Raw genomic sequence first — 26,508 nt, 5'->3', positions numbered from 1 at the left:
TGTCTAACTGCCACCAGCAAGATGACTGAAATGTTGGCACATCCTTCAAGAGCCTTTTCAGTCTCCTCTCTGCTGTCTCTTCTTCCCTCCCATTTGTGTGTTTACGCTTGAACAGCTCTCAGCAACCAAGCTTTTTACCTCCTATTACCACCCCATCCATTTGGCAGATCACATCCCTACCCTCTTTCCAATGTCCACATCAAGGCGTGGATATCACACAAGGGAATTTTTCTCTTGCAATTGGAGCCACTTTATCCCATCACTGGCATTTTCTCTTGCTTTGGTATAGTTATTGATGCACATTGGAACTCCCAGTGTTGTCAGATTGCTGCTCCACTCAGCTTTGAGCTGGTACTACTTTCCGAAGTCAAAGCTGATGACTAATATGGAAGATTGTTTTGGAGCTCATTCTGTTGCTGCCATCCTAACCCAATGTGGAACTGCTCAGAAGCCATTCTTCTTATATAGAGAGAATCTTTGTTCACCACTTGTGTCACAGTCTGTTAATGAAGTTCCAAAGTAGTGCTACCTTGTCTTCCCAGTATTTTAGAGACTTTGGGTACAAAGGATGTATTAGATTTTCTTTGATTCCCTTTCTTTCTAGGAGTTACACATGCATCTATTGGAGCTGTGCCAGAAGTAACTCTGAGATACAGACTTAAAAAAATCACTGTGGCTCATCTTTTTCTTAAGATGACTTCTTGCCCACGAAATTGCTCAATATTCTTTAAATATAAGCTTGGTGAATCAAATCTATCACTGTTCTAGCTGTGCCTGAATGTGTCTGAATCCTAAGGTGACTAAGCTTGGGCTCAAGCTGGTATCCTTACCATCCTTTATTTTAATGTTCTTTTTGTTACCTCCCCCCCATTTTCATTTCCACTGTATATTCAATGCTTAATCTTTATGTATATTTTTAAAGTAGAAACTACTATAAAACAAGAATCAGCTTTGAAAATTAAATCCATGGTGATACACACACGTAAAGGTAATGTGTTTCTAAATCAAAATGCTTTAGGTAGGCTTCTTCAGTTATATATTTGCAATATCTAAAGCATACCGTATGTTTAATCATACCATTTTAAAAGTTCAAATAAAGTTTTATAAAGAATTTACTATTTTTTAATGCATGCAGTGTAGTCTAGGTTTCTATCAGTACTTCTACTAAAACAATTATTCAGTCTTTGAAAAGGTTTAGTCAGCATAATCAATATAAGTGTATTGTGTCTGAAAGACTAGGTCAAATAGTTAATGCTTCTATGGTATAGCTCAAGACCAAGGGTAACTGAGCAAGCATTAACTTATGGAATGTTAATAGTCACCCCATTGCTGAAGTAAAAAGGAAACCAAGAGGAAACTTAATAATATTAAAAGTTATTTTAAAGGGAGTTCACATTGGTTTGAAGGGTACTTTGCTTCACATACAATATCCACCTTTGTAAAACCCAAGAAACCCGTATTTGTAACATACACACATCTTTACAGTTTTTAGAACATAAATCTTCAGAGCAGTATTATTTCTCCACAGATAAAAATTAAAATATTGAAAGTCTTTGGAATAATAACAAAAGAAACCCCTTTGCAACCCAAAGGAAACTTGGAACTTCTTGTTAAGTGCTTATTTAACTATAAAAGAGTCAGTGTGTGTTGTAATGAATGGAAAATTGATTTTATTGTATTCCATTTATGAACATCTCACAGCAACCTATTTCAGTATTAGAAAGATCATATATTAAAAATGATTTCTGCAGTCATCAATGTATACAAGTTAAAATTTAGTTCCTGTTAAATTAACACTTCATTAAAATATCAAAATAAAAGCTTCGACAAATACTTTTTTATGTTGTACTCCAAGACAGAAAAAAAAAATGAAAAAATTTAAAGAACAGATTGCCAGTTATTCTATTCTATAACAGTTAAGTTTCTCAGTTCTTTTTTATTTTTTATTTTTTTTCTTTTGCTGAGCTCTCTGTCACTGGAAACATCTTAAACCAATTTCAAGTGCTACACCTGAATAAACATGTTGTAAAAGTGTTTATGTATTGAAGTGGGTCAGTTCAAGGTATGGTATTTGGCTGGAACTTCTAATTTCTCTTTTTACAGTGAAAGGGCTGCCAGAAGGAGGAAGTCTGAGCTGAATTAATACATTTGTTACAGTGGAAGTAGAATGGAAACTGCTCTGACCACAAATCAAACTGCCTCTTTCATTTATGCCAGTGATAGAGTTTTTCTAAGAAATATAGACTCTGGCATAGAGCCACTGTAAGTTTGCATTTAAAAGAGAAATCTATATGCTTATTTGTTTAAGGTTTACTGCTTTGATTATTTGTAAGTCCCTTCTCTGGTAGGACTGAGTATAGTGGCATTTGTGAGGCAGATGGCCATTTTAATACTTGGAGGAATTGAACAACTTTTCCCAGTAGGTCGTAGGACAATTGTGGAGGATACCTATGCTGTCTGAATTGATGCAGCCTTTTTTTTTTTAACCAATACCTCCACATTTAAAGGACCCCTGTGTCCCTCTCGACAGCTGCACAGCCTCATGCGACACAGTCTCATTTTCTGACAGTAGAAGGTCTCTGCACAATAGAAGTACACACAAAAGTTTTTATGCTGCCAAAATAAATTTTGTTAAGAGCGAGGGCTTATTTGCTAAAATGCCATCGATGCCATTTCGGGGACTGGCTTTCCTTTTCTTTCTTCTAAGGTAGGTCAGGTTTTATAATGGACTCAGGTTGCTCCATAGTCTTTACTGAATACATATTTTAAGAAAACACGCACATCTCTCATGGGGCAAGCCAGAGTCAATCATGCATATATTTCAAACCACATTATATATTATTCTTAAAAGATTGCTAACTTCTGTATCTAGAGTAGCAACTTTGCATAAGATACAAGTAATTCTTAACTAAATTTACAATTTAAGGTTAGTTTATCATCTTTGAATGATTTTCATTGAACCAGATACCAATAGTTTTCTTTTCCACATATATAGAAAATATAATTTTCAGTGATTATTTTAAATTAGAAGAGCCTAATAAAAACTATTAAAAGAGGATACTGTTAATACCTAACTCTAAGGCATTTGTGGAATCAAATTAAATAATGCATGGAAACTGCTTAGAAAAATGCCTAGCACAGCAACCACTCCAAAGTGATTTGACATAGTTGTAAGTATTATTATTATTACTAACCAAATGGGAGAGGTACTTTATCAACTTTATCTCTAGGGCACCTTGACTTTTAACTCACTCCTATATAGGTAATGGTTGTGTCCCTTTTCATTGATACATAACCACATCAAAGAACTCATAAGAGTCTGAGGCACAGGCTAGTTTATAGGCAAATTTGAGTCTCGAAGCTCATTTGGATTGTTTTTTCTTCTTTCTGAGAGTCTCCAGGCTTGGTTTGCCTCTTCTGAATTCCTTTCAGTAAACATTTAGGTGTGTCAAAACTCAGAAGGGGAGGAATTCCAAAGTTCCTGTGTTTATTTCACAATGCTTCATATTGATAATTATCAGATTGGTGCAAAGGTAATTGCAGTTTTTGCCACTACTTTTAATAGCTGGGGCTTAAAGCAGACCTCCATTCCCAGACTAGGCTTCCAGAATGACTTGTGAAGAGCTTTAAGTATAGTGCAGCTTAGTAAATGTTGCTGGGCACTGGCCAGAGGTGAAGGTGGAAAGGCTATCAGCACTAATTAACACTTGAAAGGTTTCGAATAGGCTGGAGAAAGTAGAAACACCCTGCCAAGTATTTGGCTTTTATAACTTGAAGGAAAATTATAGGGCATTTAGTGCAGAAGAGCCCATAGCTAATATTTTTTAAATTGCTATTTAATGTGGACATTTCCAGGCGAATGAGTAGTCAAATCTTCCAATTTATAATATTCCTAACTTCAAGGTCTCAGAAGCTATCAGTGAGTGAAAGCAGCTGGAGGGTGTTCTGTGGTGGAAGAATGATGCAAGATGAAAAACCATGCATGGATAATGGTCTGTAATAGTAAGCCTCAATATTTATAAGAATCTTGGCCTGTAAGGAAGGCATTCTGATAATGTTTTAAAACTTTTCCCCTTTTCAAAGTACCCTTGGAATTCATTCACATCAGGTAATTGTTCTTTCTTTTTCATAAACCAAGTGCTTTTGTATTACGTTCTAGGACGCAGTATCAACGTAAAATCTGCTGGACTGGTGGGAAGACAGGGACCTCAGTCAAAACAACCTTTCATGGTGGCCTTCTTCAAGGCGAGTGAGGTACTTCTTCGATCTGTGAGAGCAGCCAACAAACGAAAAAATCAAAACCGCAATAAATCCAGCTCTCATCAGGACTCCTCCAGAATGTCCAGTGTTGGAGGTAAGAATAAACCCAAACAGCAGTTATGCACAGAGAGTTATGGGGTCCTATGTTGCAAATCAAGTAGCCACAATAAATTTACCCTCTGTATATACCTTCAGATGGTATATTAAATCTTCCAGTGATGTTTCTAGCATCCCAGAATGTTTCATCAGTGAATCACTCAGTAATTCATTTTAAAATACGTATGAGTTGCTTTCATATGTTGAAAGATTCAGTTCAAATTCAAATCAGGATGGCAGTAATAGAAATATGAAATGGCTAGATCAACAAAATCTCACCAGAACTGAGCTACACAACTTGCTGAGCTAACTTCCTCAGGGCCTCTCAAAAATGGATGGGCAACCAGGTAAATTAAACATAAAATCCTTTCTTTAGTACTTAAGGCAATACATTTGAATTATGCCACTCAGTTTTATTTTTCTGAAATTAGCAGGAGAATGACATGGAGAAGACAATGATTAAAACAATATTTATCTTTTTATTTGGAGGACTGTTATCTAGATAATTTTCTTCAGGTGTGTCTACACACACACACACACACACACACACAATCTTTCAACAAAATATTACAAATGCACAATTGATGTCAAAGTCCTTGCAAATTAATCTGTTAATTATAGGGGGATCAAATTTCAATTGATCAGAAAGTATCTAACTGCCAAAATTTGTAGTGGCTTAGTCGTATTTATACCAAGAAGTACCTTGTTTAGTCCAGGATGCAAACAGGAAGCTGTTAGATGAAAATGGTGGCTATTTTAGTCCAAAAAATTGATTTTGTTAATAAATTTGAAGGGGGAACTCATCCTGGAACATCTCCATTTAGCACCACATACTTATCTATTTGTCAAATATGCATTATTCTGTGTTAATGGCCAATTTATGCATAGTACTCTGCCAGGAACGATGGACGAACCGATAAACAAAAGAGTCATGATTCCTATAATATTATTTTAGCAAATTGAAATTCTAACTTCAAACAGTCTTTGCCATTATTCCTAAAATCTTCATTTTTTCCAGGTTACTTGAAAATGGCAGATCATATAGCAGCTATTTATTACTCAAACATGCATGAGTGTTTAGATGAGAAATAGATGAAGACTTTTGTTTGGTTTTATTTGCTCAGAGATGCTCCATAAAATTACTAAGTGGAATTCACTGTACTCTTCCTAAAGGGAAGGCACCAGGAGAATCATGTTAGAAAGAAGTCCTATTTGTGTGTCAAGCAACAGAAGCAGGAGGGAAGATTTCTGTATGGAATTGTATTATACTGAATTAAATGCTACTTATAAAGTGATGTTTTAAAATAATTTTCCAACAAAGATATTTAACCACTTTTAGTAAAGCATGACACTAGTGCCTTATTACAAAGCTATTTTTTAAAGATCTTCACAAGATATTTAGTTTGGCAAAAAGTTGTAATTACTTAATATGAAAGGTGGAGAAAAATAACTTTCTAAGACCTTTTCTTCCTGGTAAATACTAGGCTGTCAAACTTGTATATTTTTCTTTTCATGTAGAATGGTTCTAAGTTCGGTTGAAATGTTTTTAATTTAATGTAGCAGACTGTATTAAAAAAAGTTTTGCTAAACCTTGAATAGAATAGTAAATAATTTTGGAGGAAATTACAAAGGGAAAAGTAGAAGTTACATACTTATTATTAGAGCTCATAATGACTCTGGCAGAGGTGTTCCAGTGACTGAAATCATCAAAGTCCTTTTCCCTATTGGTTAACTCTATTTATCTTCTCTTCCTGACCACAAGAAACAAATGTACGTCTATAACCAGAGATGAATAAAACACATGGAGCAGAAATCATGTAACTTTTCACCAGTTTCCTAACACCATTTAGAGTACAAAATTATTCTAATATAGACCAATATTTTCTTTCTGAAATTTTGTCATTGGCAACCATTTCTGTGAAATATGTGGTAGATGGTTTTGGAGTGTGTTCATATTTTGATAATAAGAAGAAAGAAAGTAGCTGGTTTGTGTCTATAAGACTTAACCTTTCAATAGGTAGTAATCAAGCAGTCTGGGAAAATCCTCATAGGATTTGGCGTAAAAGACAGGGCTTTAAGGAAAGGGAATGCTAATATAAACAGAACATTTGACACTTTGGAGACTTGAAATGCCAGTGAAATTTAAAAATTATCCAAATATAAATAACAAAGTTGTAATAGTAACAAGATTTTACAATAAAATATTGTGCAAAGGCTCTATGGATAAGAAGGGGTGGGGTTGGGATGGAGTTAGGGAGGAAAGTTGTATTGCAGGTTTGCTTGATTGCAAGTTTTTTTGCAAAGCATATTGTCAAATGTCGAAAATCTCCATTAGTAGAGAAGAATTAAAACTCAAGTCATTTCTGCTATCTTTATCTCATTTCTTTTCTACTTCAATGATTCTTGCTTTCTGACTTCCCAATGTTCTTTTTTTCTTCCATATTCCTGTGGGAGAGCATAGAACAGTAACCAGCGCAAAATAGGAGTCCCCAAAATACTTGTTGAGTAAATTAATGTGTTGACAGCATAGGAAAAACTAACTTCCTTTTTCAGGTAAAGGTATGTAGAACCATTACTTCCAGGTTTCCTGCAGAAACTGCCCGGCACTGCTTGTTCCTCTTCAGGTTTTGGCAAGATGGTTGAGCAGATACATTGTGGAAGATATTTCCTGTTTCATGTTGAGGCAGCACAAAGGGTATTTCTTTGAATTTGTGTGTGAGAGGAAGAAAAATGGAGCCAATAGCTAAATTCTAAGCTAGCTATTCTTGAAGATATAAAGGCACTAGGTTGATTCGACTTTTTAAAAAAACCTCCAGAACATGATTCTGTTTGAAGGAGTATATTCAGTGTTGAAAAGAATAGAGTACAGGCATATGATGTTTTATTGCATTTTGCTTTGTTGTGTTTCAAAGATAATGTGTTTTTTTTACAAACTGAAGGTTTGTGGCAGTCCTGCATTAAGCAAGTCTATTGGTGACATTTTTTCCAAAAGCATTTGCTCTCTCAATTTCTCTGTGTCATATTTTGATAATACTTGCAATATTTCAAAATTTTACTATTATTATATTTGTTATGGTTTATGTTATCAGTGATCTTTGATATTTATTGGTAATTGTTTTGTGGCACCACAAACTTTACCCATATAAGATGGGAAGTAAATGTTATGTGTGTTCTGGTTCCTCCAACAATCGGTCATTACCCCATCTCTCTCCCTTTTCTTGGGTTCCCTATTCCCTGAGACACAACAATATTGAAATAAGTTCAGTTAGTACCCCACAATGGCCTAAAGGTGTTCAAATGAAAGGAAGATTTGCATATCTCTCACTTTAAATCAAAAGCTAGTAATGATTATGCTTATTGATGAACACATGTTGAAAGTCCAGATAGACCGAAACCTAGGCCTCTTGTGCCAAGCAGTTAGTCAAGCTGTGACTGCAAAGGAAAAGTACTTGAAGAAAATTAAAAATGTGACTTCATCAACATAATAATGATAAGAAAGTGAAATCGTTTTCTTGCTGATGTGGAGAAAGTTTGAGTGGCCTGGATTGAAGATCCAACCAGCCACAACATTCTCTTATACCAAAGCCTAATACAGAGCAAAGCCTTGACTCGCCTCAATTCTGTGAAGGCTGAGAGAGGTAAGGAAGCTGCTGAAGAAAAGTCTGAAAGTAGCAGATGTTGGTTCATGAGGTTTAAGGAAAGAAGCTATCTCCATAGCAAAAAAGTACAAGGTGAAACAGCAAGCATTGATGAAGAAGCTATATCAAGTTATCCAGGAGATATATCTAAGTAATCACTGATGAAGATAGCTACACTGAACCACAGATTTTTAATGTAGATTAAGAAGCCTTATTGAAAGAAGATGTTATGTAGGACTTTCATAGCTAGAGAGGAGTCAATGGCTGGCTTCAAAGCTTCTGACAATCTGACTCTCTTGTTGTGGGCTAATATACCTGGTGAGATTAAGTTGAAGACAATGCTTATTTACCATTCTGAAAATCCATGGACCCCTAAGTATCATGCTTAATCTACTCTTCCTGGGCTCTGCAAATGGAACAACAAAACCTGGATGAACAGTGCATCTGTTGATAGCATGGTTTACTAAATATTTTAGGCACACTGTTGAAACCTATTGTCCAGGAAAATGATTCCTCTCAAAATATTACTGCCCATTGACAATGTGCTTGATCACCCAAGAGCTCTGATGGACATACACGAGTAGATTAACGGTTTTTATCATGCTTGCTAGAACAACATCCATTCTGCTGCCCATGGATGAAGGAGTAGTTTTGACTTTCAAGTTTTATTATTTTAAAAATTTATTGTGTAATACTGTAGCTTCCATAAATAGTGATTCCCCTTCAGGATCTAGGCAACCTTCTGGAAAGGATTCACCATTCTAGATGCCATTAAGAACATCCGTGATTTATGAGGGGTCGAAATATCAACATTAACAAGGGTTTGGAAGAAGTTGATTCCTACACCTCTTGGATGAGTTTGAGGGGTTCAAGACTTCAGTGGAGGAAGTCATTGCAGATGTGGTAGAAATAGCAAGAGAACTTGAATTACAAGTGGAACCTGAAGATGTGACAGGATTGCTGCAATCTCATAATAAAACTTGAATGAATGCGGCGTTGCTTCTTATGGTTGAACAAAAAAAGTGGTTTCTGGAGATAGAATCTTCTCCTGGTGAAGATACCGTGAATACAGTTGTAATGACAACAAAGGAATTAGCATTTTAAATAAGTTTATTTACTAGAGTAGAGGCAGCATTTGAGAGGATCAACTCCAATTTTAAAAGAAGACCTACACAAAGTAAAGTGCTATCAAACAGCCTTGCAAACTACAAAGAATCTTTTGTGAAAGGAAGAGTCAATCAATGTGACAAATTTTATTGTTGTCTTTTAAGAAATTGCCACAGCCACATCAACCTTCAGCAATCACCAACCTCATCAGTCAGCAAGTATCAACATTGAGGCAAGACCCTTTATTAGCAAAAAGATTACAACTTGCTGAAGACTCAGATGATCACTAGCATTTTTTAATCAATAGATTATTTTTAACTAAGGAATGTACATTTTTAAACATATAATCCAATTGCACACTTAATAGACTGCAGTATAATGTAGCCATAACTTTTACATGCTCTGGGAAACCAAAAAAATTGATACTCACTTTATTGTGATGTTCACTTCATTGCAGTAGTCTGGAACTAAATTCACAGTATCTCCCCAGTAAATGTCTCTGACATATGCCTGTATGAAGAACCCAAAAGAACTAACAGAGCAAATGGCAAGTCCTGGATCATTACAGAACTGCTAAGAAAGGTTGCTTATTGTATGCTGGATACTGAGAATCTTTGAAAAAGAATCCAATCATGTAGTGGCCATGCCTACATCCACGGTGATTTCGCAGGGCAAGTCTTTGGCATAGAGGTGCTCTTCAACTTACAATGGGGTTATATCCCAATAAACCCAACAAAAGGTTACAGTACTATAAGCTCAAATATCATAGCTTAGCCTAGCCTCCCTTACACATGTCCAGAACATTTACATTAGCCTACAGTTGGGCAAACTCATCTAACAAAAGGCCTATTTTACAATTAAGTTTTGAATATCTTATGTAATTTATTGGACACTCTACTGAAAGTGAAAAACAGAATGGTTGTATGGGTGCTCTCAGTATGATTTCTACTGAATGTGTATTGCTTTCAAACCCTCATCGATTTAAAAAATCGTAAGTCAAAGCATTGTAAATCAGATACAATGCATAGTTACTAAAATCGAAACATTCTGCTCTCATTCTCAACTTTGATAGGCACTATCTCTTGCCTAATGAATACAATGTAAATTTATGCCTCCTGGAACAACAGATATTAGTCAAAACAAGAAGAGAATTAATTGAAGTTATTTCCATAGAATATTTTATATAATATACGTTTTTAGTATTTAGAAATAATAAAATCAAAAAGCTAAACTTCTCCCTTGTTTACCTAATCCATACATAATAGATTCCCTTAATATGCTGATATCAACATGGTACAAACCTCTCTGTCATCTGAGAGAATACATTTTTGTTATATGCTTTTAATTACATGAGTTATATATTTTAAAGGTTTAATAAACAATGATTAGCCATATTTCAAATAAGGTGAGCTAATTGTTTTTAACTGTTGTTACATAGTATTAGCATCAGTTTATTTAATCATGTCACTCCAAAAAGACATTTTGCTTTTTTCCAAGTTGGGACTCTCAAAATAAATGCTGTACTGAAAATCCTGCAATGCTGCACAAATGAGAATATTTCTAATCCACATAATTGTGACAGTAACTAATATTAAAAATTGCTATCTGTGACCTGAATTGTGAAAAATTTTGGAAACCCCTCCTGAAACAAGTATTTTGATGCATATAATATGTTGTTAGCTAGCTCTATCTATACATTTATCTATCGTCTATCCATCATTTAATATGACTTCACTACTTACTAGTTGTATACTCTTGCACAAGATATGTTACCTCTCTCTGACTGTTTCTTCATGTTTAAAGTGGGAATGTTAATTATGCCTGCCTTGCAGAGCAGGATTACGTGAGTTGTGAGGATTAAATGAGTTATTACGTATAACTAATATAAAATAGTGGTACATGGTAAATGCTCATTAAGAGTTGAACATTATAATGGCTTTTATAGAACTGGTATGCAAAGAGTTCAGACTCTTACATCAGAGAAAACTACAAGTTCACACTCTCTCTCTTATAAGTACCCATACCTGTGGTCACGGGATTTCTTATCTTTGGATACTCTAGAAACAAGGGAAATTTTAGAGTCTTTAACCTAATTTGGCTAATCTATATTAGCAATTAACTACACACCTTAAAAAAGACTTGCCAATAGACATTAAGGCATTGTGTCTGTTGTCAAGTTTCTCCCTAGGAAAAATTCACAGGGAGAATATATCTGGGTGTAATTTCTTATAAGTAATATTTATTCAGTATTAAATAAACTCCCATTATATGCCAGGCACAGCATTATAAAACTATATGCTATGTACTATATTAACTATATGGCCCAAAATACTACACGAGGGACTTATCTGAGAACAAATAGACATTTTCCAGAAATACAGACATGGATGAAACCATTTCAGATTGTAGAAAGGAAAGGGCTCTACAGTTGTGGAGGCATGAACCATTTTCAAATGGCTGGGGGATGCATGTATTTTTATGTGAGAGGACTGTGATATCAGTTAGGAAATTATTCAGGGGCCAAATCATAAAGAGTAGGGTATGTGATGATAAGGAGCAGTGATGTCTTTGCATAGGCAATTGGACAAAGAAGAGCCGTAATCAGATATGCATTTTAAAAAGTTAATTTTGGCCACAGAGTGCAGAGTGGAATGCCAAGGGTGGAGACAGAAAACTCAAATAATGATTAGGAGTCTAGTATAATACTCCAAGCAATGAAGATCATAGATTGGAGAGAGAGATGTAGGAACCAAAACACATGGGATAGGGCCAGCAGGGGTTTGAAGAGGATGGATAACCCAGCACTCTGGAGAGGGGAGTGTTGAGAATAAGTGGAATGTGTAGGGAAAAGATGTAGCTATAAGCCAAATTGTTAGATGTAGGATGAGGCTGACCAAATGCCACAGGAAACAAAGAAAGCAAAAATAATAAAATGGAGCCTCCTTGGGGAACATCAATACTGTAAGTATAGGCAAAGGAGAAAAAGGAATTCCATAAAATAAGCCAAAAGAATATCATCAGAGACGTCAAAGAGGAGCAGGGGTAAAGTGTTATTTTAGAATCTAAGGTTACCAGAAGAAGACATTGAGGAAGGATGAGGCAAGCAAGAGTGCAAAGGGCTTCCAGCAGGACACCTAGATTAAGTAGTGAAATTTATCAACTAATGGGGCTTTGTGGATCCATTTAATACAGGATCTGAGTGGAAAAAAATGAAAATCAAGAAGCTTACTAAATTTTCTGTCCTGGCCACTAAGTGACTGATGGTCCTATTAACAAAAATAGTGAATACTGAGTGTGAGGTCAGAAGTAGAAATAGTGAGCAGGAGGCATCAGGAAACTGTCCTTTAGAGGTGTCTGGCAAATTCAGGTTTGTGGATAGATTTTTATATGAAGGAGCTCTAAAGTGAGGACGTTAATTACATGATCCACATGGATACTTTGCTGAGCAGAGTTATGCAAACACATTAGAGAGTTATTTTGTGGTGTTTTGTGTCACACGTTGGTACCTACAGAAACACAAAATTGTGTTAATATATCTACAAAATAAACAACAGTAATTACTACTGGCTTGTGTGTAAATTCAAGTGAATAATTCACTGGGTATAGAAGATAATGATTGAGCTAGAGCAACAATAGCATTTTAAAGCCCCTTATCTTTGGGTAGGATTGTTATTTATTTTTGGGGTTATCATGAATTTTTCTACCCCCAAGGTCATATAAAAATTCGCATTATGATAGTACCATTCCTGCTTTTTCAACTCTTGTACTTCATTCATTTGTCATTTTAAATTTTTATAAATAAATTAAGGTCTTCTGTCCTGATGCTTTAGGTGTCAACTTCCTTTTTCCCTTTTTCTCTCTGGGAAATAAGAGTGAAAAAACTAACATCTCCTCTTTTGCTTTGAAGCAGCAGCATATCATATTTGGCTCATTTAAGCTGTTGTCATGGTTAAATGTTAAATTTTATCTCTAATTTTTATTTGCTTTTATAGCTATATCTGTGTTTCATCCCCTTAAGAAACTAATACTATGTTCTGAAGAAAAAAAAAATGGTGTATGAAGGTTTTTGGACTTGATTGTCTCTTGTCCAGTTCACAGAAAGTCTATCCCATGTTTATTTATTTGTTTTTGTCAGTAACTATTATGCAGAGCTTTGAAAGTCCATGCAGATTTCAGGAATTTGTTTTCATTGATACATAATAATTATATATATTCATGGGGTACATGCAATATTTTGATAGATGTATACAATGTGTAATGATCAAATCAAGGTAATTAAGATATCCATCACATCAAATATTTATCATTTCTTTGCATTGGGAACATTCCTAATCTTGTCTTCTAGTTATTTTGAAATGTAGATTTAATTATTGTTAACCGTTGTCACCATACTGTGCTATTGAACACCACAACTGATTTCTTCTGTACGTTTTTTAAAAAGCTGTATTTTTTTTATCCATTAGCCAGTTCTTGTTCCCCTCTTTCTGCTACCATTCCCAGCTTTTGGTAACCACCATTCTACTCTCTTATCTTCATGAGATCAATTTTTTTTTTTAGCTTACACATATGACTAAGAACATGGGTTATTTGTCTCTCTGTGACTGGCTTACCTCACTTAACATCTTCCAGTTTCATCCGTGTTGCTCTAATTGACAGAATTTCATTCTTTTTATGGCTGAATAATAAGCCACTGTGTATATGTACCACATTTTCTTTATGCATTCATCCATTGATGGACACTTATGTTGCTTCTGTATCTTGTGAACAGTGCTGCAATCAATATGGGAGTGCAGATATATCTTCAACATATTGATTTCCTTTGTTTTGGATATATACCCAGCGGTAAGATTGCTTGATGATATGGTAGCTCTACTTTCACTTTTGGGAGGAACCTCAAAAAAATGGTTGTATTAATTTACATTTCCACCAATAGTGTACTAGTGTTCTTCTTATCACATTCAGGATTTTTTGTGTGTTTTACCAACTTTTACCTCCACATATTTATTTTGTTTTTCATGATTTTATTGTAAGACAAAAAAATTAAAGAAAATCAAACTAAAGATTAAATTTATACACTATCTAGAAATTGACCATAAAGAAATTTGCACAAGTATTTAATGATATTTTTACTATTTTGGCGTTGGCTTCCTAACATTATTACCGTTAAGAGACAAAACAGAGAAGTATTATTGATAACACCTGCACTATGGATAAGACGTGTTGGTTTACTTTTTCTAGTGTTGATTGTAGAACATTTTAATAATTTATGCCATGACTTTTCATTTGTAGGCAGGTTCATTAACAACAGAATTATATCCATTTCATATTAATCTCCTAAAGGCTGCCCATCAGTATTTTAAAAGACATAAACCTAATTTCCTTGCCCTTCCGCCCACAGCTTGTTCTGCCAAGTATTTAGAGTAAACCTAACTGCAGGCTTTTCTAGTTTGGGTACAACATTTACTTCACTCACTATCCATTAATTTTTATTTCTGACAGAATAAGCATATGGTCCTAATGCTCTATGAAATCAGACTCTTGGAACCAGATTCTGTTATAAATGTCATTGCTTGTTACATTTATATGATGTTATATTATATACATCACTTAGCCTGCATAAAAAGACATATATATGGAACAGATATATTTTGACTTTTAAGTTTTATTTTCTTCATTTTTTATAAACATCGAATGCAAATAACTATATTTGTAGTTTGTGGCTTTTCATATAAACATGTATGTGTTATTGGCTACAATGTTATTCATATTTAATATTTTCAATTAAGACAAAGATGAATAAATATTCCATTATCTAATGCAGAGTTGGAAAAAGTAAGGCCCAATAACCAAATTAAGCCTATCATTTGTTTTTGTATGACCTACTAAGAGTGGTCTTTCCATTTTTAAATGTTTGCTTGGAAAAGAAGGACAATATTTTGTAGCATGTGGAAATCATATGAAATTCAAATTTTAGTATCCGTGCGTAAATTTTTACTGGAATATAGACACACCCATTCATTTACATATTGTCTATGGTTGCTTTTATACTACAGCAGCAAAATTGAATAGTTGCAAGGGGGGGACCACTTAGCCTAAAATATTTGCTATCTGTCTCTTTTTTATTTTATTTTTTAATACTTTAAGTTCTACGGTACATGTGCACAGCGTGCAGGCTTGTTACATATGTATACATGTGCCACGTTGGTGTGCTGCACCCATTAACTCGTCATTTACGTTAGGTATATCTCCTAATGCAATCCCTCCCCCACCCCCCCTCCCCACAATAGGACCCGGTGTGTGATGCTTCCTTTCCTGTGTCCAAGTGATCTCATTGTTCAGTTCCCACCTATGAGTCAGAACATGCGGTATTTGGTTTTCTGTTCTTGCGATAGTTTGCTGAGAATGATGGTTTCCGGCTGCATCCATGTCCCTACAAAGGACATGAACTCATCCTTTTTTATGGCTGCATAGTATTCCATGGTGTATATGTGCCACATTTTCTTAATCCAGTCTGTCACTGATGGACATTTGGGTTGATTCCAAGTCTTTGCTATTGTGAATAGTGCCGTAATAAACGTGTGTGCATGTGTCTTTATAGCAGCATGACTTATAATCCTTTGGGTATATCCCCAGTAATAGGGTGGCTGGGTCAATCTGTCTATTTAAAGAAAAAGTTTGCTGACCCCTTTGGTCCAAGGCATAGCTAACATTTTTTTTTTCCTATTTTGTATACCAAGGAGTTTATGAAATCAAACCAATAGTAGAATCAATTATTTCTTTTCTCTAAAAAGGATCGAGGAAATTTATCCATGTCATGTTTAGTGCTAAAGTGCATTTGTCCGTTACCTGAACAAAGTTAGCTCCAAGGGAGATATTTCCCTAAAGAACCAGAATGTAGAGTGTGAAATAAATCCTCTCTCCTCCATTTCCCATTATCTACTTATTTAATCTGTTTTAATGAAGTTAATTGCATAGTAGAAATAAATAACGTAGAGAAAAATACCTTGATTTCAAAATTTAATCATTAGCTTGTCATTTCTAGATTAACATTAAACAAATAATTACTTGAGGTAATCATGAGAGGTAAGCCCCTCTATGGTGGGCTCCTTTGATCTCTAATGTGCCTACATTTCTGTTAGAGGTTGGGGGTAATTCAACTGGAAGGTGACACTTTAACAAAAACTGTGAAACAAATTATTTTTAAATTTTATTTATTTAATATTTTATATTAGAAATAAAGTGGACTAGTTTTTCGAATGTTTGTACAAAATGTGAGCAAACCTCAGATAAGACAACAATGAAAAATGTTCCATAAATCTCTGTGTTTCTTCAGTGTTTTACTTTATTCCAGGTGCAAGATTGAAATTCTGCATTTATATTTAATCATTTAAAACAATTATAAAAAGTTATGGGTATTTCAGATTACATTCCAAAATATGTAATGATAGTATTTCACTTGCCTCAAATCCCTTGTGGAACACTCTGAGAAATTTGTCCATTAACTCCTCAGATACTTTTTTGAATGTTTATTGTATGCCAGGCACTGTTCCTGGCACTAGGGATACATCAGTGAGCAAAACAGAGCTAAACAAGATTCTTGCCCTTGTGAAGCTTATATTTTAGTAGGAGGAAACAGACAAGAAGCCATGCATAAATTAATGAAGAAATGGCATAGTGAAAATTGAGATGGGAAAACATCAGAACAAAGTGAGAGAAATCAGGTGTATCAGGGTGAGAGTTGTAATATTAAAAGGGTAGTGAAGGCCTTGTTGAGATGTTGCTTAAGCAAGGACATGAAGATGCAGGAATTAGCCATGTAGCTATCCAGGGAGAGGGACTAGTGAGAGAAAAGCCTCTAAAGTGGGAGTAAGGCTGACTGTGAGTGAAACAGTAAGAAGGTGTAGTGGCTGGAGCAAGGTGAAGGAGAAGAAGAGTGACAGGAAATGAGTCAGAGGGATAGTGGAACCAAAATGTAGAGAGCCTTGTAACCACTCTGAGAATATTTCACTCTTAGTGATATGAGGACCATAGAGGGACTGGCAGGGAAGTGATGTAATTAGGTTTACTTGTTAAAAGGTCCACTTGACTAGTTTGCTGTAGAGGAGCAAGAGCAGAAGCCGGGAGACTAGCAATGAGGATATTGCAGTAATTCATGCTGGAGATGATGGTGGCTTGGACCAAGACCAATTATTAAGGGCGTGAGAGGAGGTGCATTTTGGACTTAGTGAAGATAGTGTGTGAGATTTCCTGATGGATTGGATGTGTAAATGAAAGAAAAAAAAACAGAACTATTTTGATTCTTGTTTTGTTTTGGTTTTTATTTTTTAACCCAGGCAACTACCATCAGTCAAGAATGAAGTCTACAGGTGGACAGGATTTTGGGGGATGATTAGAAGCTCAACTTGTGGTATCCTGAGGTTAAGATATTTATTAAAATAAAATCAGCTAAGATCCCAGTATCTGCCTCATGGAAGATGTTAAAAATTATTGCACAAATATATATGTGTGTGTGTGTGTGTGTGTGTGTGTGTGTATATATATATATGAATATATTAAGTACCCCTAGAGTATGAATGAATTAATAAGTATTCGTTGAGCAGATGGTACTCAGTGAACGACAGACACCACACTCTGCCCTGTGAAGCAGATGGCCTAACAGAATCCTTGTTAGAGCTTCATAAGGTAAATGGTATTGTCTACATCTCACAGAAGAAGAAACCCAGGACAAGTAACTTGACTGAAGTTCACATGGTTAGTAAGTAGTTCTGGCTTTAAGATTGAAATTCATGTTCCACAACTTCAAATAAAACCCCTTTAAAAAATCCTACCAGTGATCTCACAAAAGAAGTATTAGTATATCTTTAAGCAACCATTTATGAAAAATGTGGTTTTTATCTTCAGATTATAACACAAGTGAGCAAAAACAAGCCTGTAAGAAGCACGAACTCTATGTGAGCTTCCGGGATCTGGGATGGCAGGTAAGAATTTTCAGTCAACTTAGGTCCTTTTTTTCTGAATTGTCATAAATCCTTAGTAAGTCATAGTCTTTGGCAGTAAATTTCCAAAATAATACCCAATGATTTTTGACATGACCAGTTAGAATATGGCTTATTCACTTTATTTTCATTTCTCAATTAACCTTTTACCATTGAAACATGATTAGTAGGTTTCACAAACAAAAAAACTATGTTGAATAAAACATAGAACACTAAGATATTTAGGAAGAAAAAAGTGTTGTTGTTTAAGTATTACAAACTTTTAATTTTATGATAAATAGAAGATTTGTTCATATTAGTATAAGTAACTCCACTAAGCCTGTGAGGGTCTCCAACTATTGGGCTAGGAAATAGAGCCCTCAACTATAATGTCCCTGTCATGGGGAAGATGACAGACATTTTTTTTTTCTTGCACTTAAAAATGTATTGCTATCTTTAGATGGCATTTTGAAACAGGATGAGGAGGAAAATTTCACCAAAGTAATTTTTGAATGGCTCTATATGGTGACAGTTTAAAAAGAAATTTTAAGGTTTCTCCTAATATTTTATTACAATGGATTCTCATATGAGTTATTGTATTGAGAAATACTATTAAAATGTAAATATATTCAAAATTTATGATAAACTTTCAACGTGAATAACTCAAGAATTCTTACATTTGTGCCAAATTTTATTTCTCTGTGGGAAAAATATCAAGGCAACCATACATGTACCAATTATTTAGCTTCCTGAAATTTATCATGTTCAGTTTTTAGGAATTTGCTCCAATTCATTTTTTCTAAAGAGACTATAAAGTTAATGAATGAATTGAAAGAAAAACAACATGCAGAAAAGATATTAAGGCTTTAGGGTGTTGTCAGACTTATAAAACTAAGAATGATTCCTTAAGAAGTAATGAGAATAATCTCAATTAACTTGATTCTCCTTTTTCTTTTGGGTTCACTTGAACTTTCCAGAGTTCATCATTTCCTGTTTAAACAATATTTAGAATGCTATTTTCTTATAATAGTTTTATTCATGCGCACATGTTTAATACATACTATGAATATCTTACATAACTACCTCGGGAGTAATTAGAGAGGACAATTTCTTGTGAAAATATTTATACTTTTGTCCTAAACTTCAGCTTAAAATTAAATTAAAGGGTGTGGGGAAAGTTATTCCATTAGAATAATTGTTGGACCAGGAATGTAAACCTATTCAGATACAATATATTTCAATAATTTTTAAGAATTTTTTTTTAATTTTTACTTTGGTAATACTATTTTTTCTTGTTTTGTGTGTGTGTCAGGACTGGATTATAGCACCAGAAGGATACGCTGCATTTTATTGTGATGGAGAATGTTCTTTTCCACTTAACGCTCATATGAATGCCACAAATCATGCTATAGTTCAGACTCTGGTAAGCTTTGTTTTGAAGGATTAAAAGTAGCTTAGAATGCAAGCATATTAAAAAGTTGTTTTAGAGGAAAGCATCTATTTACAATTTTTAATGCATTATTTTATCTTCTCAAACTCATTTGTTTCTTTTTAGAGCTGAAGTAACAACTGTGGGTATAGTCAGGAAACTCAGGCTGGTTTAGAGTAATCCCAATTACACAATGGAGAAGGATTCAGCTAGGAAAATTGGAGTAATAACATGAAATGGTCATCTTGAACTGTTTCTTCATTAACTGTATGACTAAGCACACAGGTTCCCCGGGGCTGTTTCTAACCTAGCAATTCATTAGTAATCATTGCAAAAACACTGAGTAATAGCTGTACTAAATTTCATCTGAGGGTTTTTAATTATTTAAGAATGTTCTATAACACACTTTGGTATTATAAAAGTTCTTCAGTGTAGTACACAAATGGGAAACTAATTGACATTTCTTATTGTTCTTCTCCTCCTTCTCCTGTAATCTTTAAAGTAGAAATTATACTTCCTTTTCTTTATTCCTTACTCTCAGAAACTTAACAGTGATTAAATCTCTAATAATCTAGGCTTACTTTTATGAATAAGGTTCTGAAGGGTTGACTTGATTAACTGATTGCATTCTACCTAATGAGCTCGTGAAACCTTTTGAGAGTCTGATGTACCTCATAGTATCTGACCTATTGATTTGGCAGAGGCACACTCTCCAGAAGACTAAACGAGAGGCTCCTAGAAGACATACCAGACTATGTGATATAATTTTAAATCAATGTTTGGGCTAATATAAAAATTTTAAATTTTGTATTTAAGAAGAATGGGAGAGAACACATTATTTTAGAATCAAGGCTTGATGGGAGTGGAATTAATTGGTGGATGCCAGTAAGAGAAAAGTAGATAGTAGAAAAACCTATCTTTGTGGCTGAGGCATCTTTATGGAAAAAGAAAGAATTACTTTTAGGATTTGTGAAGATTTAACTCTCTATAAGCTTGCTGATTTCCCCCACAATTAATTTAAAATTTAAAGCTGAATTAAGGAGTAGCCTAGTTTCCTTCTTAATAAACAATCATCTATATGAACTGGCAAAATCAAATACTTGAATGACTTGATATTTACTGGCATCTTTATTGACTTCATAAAATACTACAGAATAGCTAGACACCAAAAAATGTAATCTATAACAACTAGAGCATGAACATTATCAAAGACTGAAAATAACCTTGGGCTAGAGGGCAACAGAAAGATAAAGCAAATATTTTTAAAGCAATTTATAAAAATTCTTCTTTTTATTGATTCATGACCAGTGAGAATGCCTACTTTAGTGCCATATACAAGGTATAGAGTAAATTTCTGGGAGGATTTTAAAGTCTGATATGACTTCACCTTTGCTATCTGTAAATATAAGCTCTCTTTATATGGAATACTATTTCTGGGAGTATGGAAGTAGGTAGGCTTTGCAGGGATGGATGTTTTGCATTCAAACTTCTACCACTAAAATGATTTCTAAGAAGTTAACTTTTCTCTTTGTGTATGAGAATTCATGTTGACATGAAAGCATATCAGATAAAGAATGCTGTTGTTTCATCCTATGAAGAGAACTTCAAGATCACTGTCTTTCTGTAAGGTCGTAGAATAACTCCTATCAGTTGAAGTAATGCTACTTAATTTCTCAGAAAGTTCTTTGCCTCTTTTTATCATCATTTCGATGACTATGAAAGCAGACTTTTGTTTCCTTAGATATGGATCTAATGTATCAAAGATTCACTCAGGCTAAGCAGTGCCTACTTACTGAAAAATACCATTTGTCAAATACCCCCCCTTCTCTCATTTTTTCTTTTTAAAAATAAATAAATACATATGTTCAGCTCTTATGGCTGTAGTAAAGTATCGAAAAACAAACTTAAAAAAAAGTGACACAAACTTGGAACAAGAGTCTGCTCTGTATCTCCACCCTGGGATGTAGGACATAAGTCATAGCAAAACTGGAGCATACCGGGAAGTTAGATTTTTTTTTTCTCCTGGTGTTGTGCACGCTTTATGTTTGTTCTGTGAAGGACATGAAACAAAAAGAGAGAGGAAAGTATGTTTGTGACTAATATATTGAGAAACCATTCAAGAACAATCCATTTTTTTTCCCAGTAGACTGCCAAGGCCATTGAAACAGCGGAATTATCAATCATGTATATGTGGGTTATGGAAGATAAAGCTGATGAAGGACATAAGCTGCATCAGAAATTTGTAGAAAATATCCAACTTTTAGTTTTGTGAGGTCTTAGGAAATTTCAATGTCAGGTCACCTCATTTTTCCTGCTGTTTCTGTCCACATGCAAGGCTCCTATATCATTTCAGCCAGGACGTTGTACAGCCAAAACCGTAAGAGGTTGTATTTGCTTTTTGTGGATCCCATAAGACTCATCAGTGGGATTTCCCATAAACTCCTCTGGGGGAAGGGCCAGAATAGGTGGGTGGGAAAGTGGATAACTGTGTTCTGACTCTTTGCTCAATTATTTCAAATCATAGGCAGACTGCCAGTCTGATCAAAATTATTATCAACCCTTAAGCATTTCACTTTCCATGTACAGACACCTTTTTAGGCTTCTGGGGAGGTGGATGTTCATTTGTAAAGCATCTAGGCCCTTTGCTTCTGATTTAGCTTAGCCTGCTTTTTGGCAGTTGTCTAGGGGGCAGGCAAGGGAGAAAAAAGTAAATGGATATTAAACTCCAGCCAATGTGATAAAAAAATTCTACAAAGAGCTGAAATCATTGCTTAAAGGCAAGTATTGGATTATATGTGGATTTTATTTTATTATGATTTTTATGCTTCTTTTACCATGGAAAATTAAGAGTTGGCATAAAATGTATGATTTATTGTTTAATTTTCCTTTTAAAAGGTAATTCTTAGATCCAAATCTTTCTGCAACTATGTGTTTTCATTGATTTTTTCTTATAACTTCCATATTCCTCATGATAAGTATAGAAATAGTCATTTCAACTAAAAGCAACAGACTGCTAGTTGCTGTGTTCTTTCCCTAGGAAAACTTCCACTGAATATTCTATAGAGGAAGTTTTCTTTATTTGGTGACATATTTTTCAAGGTTCAAACACATAATTGAAATGGGTGGGTTGATTCCAGGTGTTAATGCTTAAGAATACATCTTTCAGTCCCTCACCCCAGTCATGGAACATAAATGGGAGAAGGGCGATGAGCTTAACGGTGTGCCTGATTTTGAGTGATAAAACAAGCATATCATTTTAAAACTGTAAGAAAATGTGTATTTTATTTCTTAATAAAACAAAACTTTTTTTTCCTTTCCCAGGTTCATCTGATGTTTCCTGATCACGTACCAAAGCCTTGTTGTGCTCCAACCAAATTAAACGCCATCTCTGTTCTGTACTTTGATGACAGCTCCAATGTCATTTTGAAAAAATATAGAAATATGGTAGTACGCTCATGTGGCTGCCACTAATATTAAATATTGATAATAACAAAAGATCTGTATTAAGATTTATGGCTGCAATAAAAAGCATACTTTCAGACAAACGGGGAATTTCCTAAAATTAGTCTGGCTCATTTTGACTCTTTTCCTATGTACAATATCATGTATATAGTCACTTTTATTTATTTAAAGGTATATATTCTCTTTTGCGGATGCTTTATCAGTAAAATTTATAGGCCACTACATTATACAATAGATCATCTAGTCTAATTTTCAATGGGTTATGCTGAGTCCATTCAATTCCATTTCAACATTTTTTTCGAATACAATTTTATATAATTTTCTGAGATTAGACAGAACTCCTTTGACTGTTTAATATTGTGGAAGGAAATTGAATTATTTATTTATATTGTGCCAATGAAAACCATGATAGGATATTTATTTAGAAATAAGACTTAAAAAAATAACAACCCAAACAAAAATGCTTGGATAAACACAATTTCTCTTTCAGAGTTCCTGCTTCATTAGATAAAGTGAAATGTTGAACTGGATTTGAATAAATAAACAGTAGGCAGAACATAGAAGCTGAAAGATTGCACATAATTGTTTTAACTGTTTGCTTTAATAGAACTGGTGTAACTGTAGGAGCATGTTCCTTTTTGGCTTGTGGATTGTAGATTTTGCAAAGAGCTCAAAGCTTCAGAAGACAGGCTTGAGCCTGTGTCCATAGCTTTCCAAGTTAACACTAACTGTAGTACAACCTTCTTACCTCAGATAAATCATATCTGCCTATTATCTAGAACACTACTGCTGCAGATTTTTTTTTTTTTTTTTAGATTTAAAAACCGAGTCCAAAATAAATAAACATTTACATGGGCTTCACTTTCCTCCCCACAGGCAGGAGTCACTGCATGCATAAAATGTACAAGAGCAGAAGATGCCGACAGAACCATTTTCTTTAACTCTCCTTTATAACTGAGTTTGCTGATTGATGTGATGCAAGGGATTTTATTTAGAAGTAAAAGCACTGAAACTAAACTGGAGGAAATTGCCAAAAGTCCCAGAATGGCTTTGACAGAATTGCCATTTCTGAAGAACAGCTGAAATTCATTTTTCATATCTTTGAGAGTGAGCTCAATGAAAACCGTATTTTGTAAAGGGATTCTGTAAACCTTCTTCCAAGCACAAATAATTCCAAACAGGAAGGTTCTGGGGCGGGGGGGGGTATGTGGGTGTGTGCATGTGTGTTCTTCCCTCTAAAATTAATTTATTTTCTCTATCTATTGGAATGCCCTGTAAGGCCTTTCTTTAACACACACTGACTTTTTGAAGAATGATCTTCAGAATGATAACTTGCTATTTTATGGTGACTCTGTGGTTAGGCTTATTTACAGTTAATCTAAAATATTCATAAAGCACCACTTATTAATCATCCTTTTGGATCTTTCAAACAAAACTTAAAAGTGTCTTCAAAAATGTTATGGCTTTGTTTGTAATTCAGGTATATTAAAATGTTGTTTTGAAATACAGTTTATCTTAAAGAAAATTTGACAGTAACTATATTAACGGGGACGTTAAGTAATATATTTTTGATTACTGGTGTACCATTGAGAGAATAAGAAATGGAAGTCTATTATTTTATTCTTTAAATGTGCTGTTTAAATATATTTCCATATTTTAAAATAAAACAGATGCTAATTTCTGCTGTTCTTGATTTGGTTCTTTATTTAAAAGGAATACAAAATGTAAGTATGTCATAAATTGAGACTATAAGAATATTTATCAAATACAAAGTGTTTGTGGATCACATGATTCTTTGTTGTTCTTAATTGCTAAAATTGTTTTTTGTGTTGTTAATAATTATCTCACTATTAAATGTGCAAAGCAACAATCCATGAATTAAAGATTTTTCTTAATCTGTTCAAACAACAAATTTTAAAAATAGCAAAAAACGTTAGGATGGGGAAATACCTTATTTGTTCTTTTTCATATGAGAAGGGAGATAATTGGCATCAGTGTTTTTGCATTTTCTAGAATTACCTATGTGTATAATATGCACATATACTCAGTCACATTATTTTCTAATAACTATTACAGTAAACTCTTAGTATTAACTTGGTGATACCCAAGCTATTACCAGAAACCAGAATAATTTGGCCTATTTTAACAGATCTTCATTCAGATCTTTTTAGTTTGTTAATGATGTACTTGTTTTTTTGATTATTTTTAATTTTTCTGCTTTATACTTGTTTTTATTCTGTAAAGTGGCCATAATCCTTTTTGGAAATAGAATGGCATAAATCATAAATATTCAAATTCTTTAAAACTAAGGCAAAAATAAATAGTCTACATTAAAGAAATTAAGAAAACACAGGCAGAAAATCCAAAATTATTTTTTTTCTCAACTAAGGACTGTCATTTTATAATCCTTGTATCATCATCATCAAACCCGAGCCAGAGTCTACTGGGTACTTCACAAGCTGGCAGATACCATCTCCCAAGACATTTACGATGAATAATTAGCTTATGTTGCAGTTCCATTCAAGTCAGAAGAAATCTTCATTCCCAAACACAAGTAACCATCTAATAACTGTTCAGTCCAGTGATCACTATTATCTAATTTCCATCTCGGATTACCTATTTTTCCTTTCACAATTTTTTTTTTTTTTTTTTTTTTGGTCTGGAAGTTTTTAAAGTTAGAAGTGAAGATGCCTTTGCTGATAAAGCATAAAAATTGTTGGTATACAGGTATACATCTGTGTTTTATCAAGTTTCTTTAAGATCATAATTGAAGAGAAAGTACAAAAAGTAACAATCAATGTCAATGCTTATTTAAGTAGAAAATGATGCTGTAACCAAGTTAGCAATTTTAAATAGCAAAGGCTCTGCCAAATTTTAAAAGTCTATTGTGATATTTATTAAAGGCTGTTTTAAAGACAGATTTCAAAGGCAGGAAAAGTCACATCAGATATAGCCTTTAAAAATTACAAAGAAATTTCAAAAATCAAAAGCATGCATGTTAACTTTTGCATCCTTGTTTCAACTTCACTAAGTCAGCTAGCCTAAAATCAATTCTGGTCCAGGCTTGGTAGCTCACATTTGTAACCCCAGCATTTTGGGAGGCTGAGGTGGGTGGATCACCTGAGGTCATGAGTTTGAGACCAGCCTGACCAAAATGGTGAAACCCCATCTCCACTAAAAATAAAAAATTAGCTGATTGTGGTGGCACATGCCTGTAATCCCAGCTCGTTGGGAAGTTGACGCAGAATTGCTTGAACCTGGGAGGCAGAGGTTTCAGTGAGCTGAGATCGTGCCATTGCACTCCAACCTGGGCAACAGGAGCGAGACTCCGTCTCAAAAATCAAATCAAATCAAATCAAATCAAATCTGAAAGGTCAAAGTAGGGGATGGGTAGATACAGTAGATCCTCAACTTCTGCAAATTATAGAGAAGAAAATAAAGTAGATAATACTGCATAAAGAGCCTCAAGAATTCGTCAGTCTGGAAACAGGACCTAACTCAAGAGTTTAGTGAGACATAAGCTATATATATAAAAGTTCAT

The 26,508-nt window shown here is 34.3% G+C and overlaps 1 protein-coding gene across 3 annotated transcripts in view; it reads left to right on the top strand.

The window, feature by feature from the left end:
* Positions 1–24,837, top strand: part of BMP5 (bone morphogenetic protein 5) — a 135,322-nt gene extending 110,485 nt beyond the window's left edge. For 2 of the 3 annotated variants that reach the window (XM_012002051.1, XM_012002050.1), the window contains 4 exons: positions 4,160–4,354; positions 18,003–18,079; positions 19,389–19,499; positions 22,827–24,837. In XM_012002051.1, the coding sequence (XP_011857441.1) occupies positions 4,160–4,354; positions 18,003–18,079; positions 19,389–19,499; positions 22,827–22,976 (533 nt within the window). In that variant the 3' untranslated portion in view covers positions 22,977–24,837. The remainder of the gene's footprint in view (positions 1–4,159; positions 4,355–18,002; positions 18,080–19,388; positions 19,500–22,826) is intronic. The other variant, XM_012002052.1, reaches the window with a different exon arrangement.
* The last annotated feature ends 1,671 nt before the right edge of the window (positions 24,838–26,508 follow it).

This window comes from Mandrillus leucophaeus, unplaced genomic scaffold, assembly GCF_000951045.1.
Source record: "Mandrillus leucophaeus isolate KB7577 unplaced genomic scaffold, Mleu.le_1.0 Scaffold676, whole genome shotgun sequence".
In the NCBI taxonomy this organism is placed as follows: Eukaryota; Metazoa; Chordata; class Mammalia; order Primates; family Cercopithecidae; genus Mandrillus; species Mandrillus leucophaeus.
Note: the sequence above shows the minus strand (reverse complement) of the source record. Positions and strands in the feature narration are given on the sequence as shown.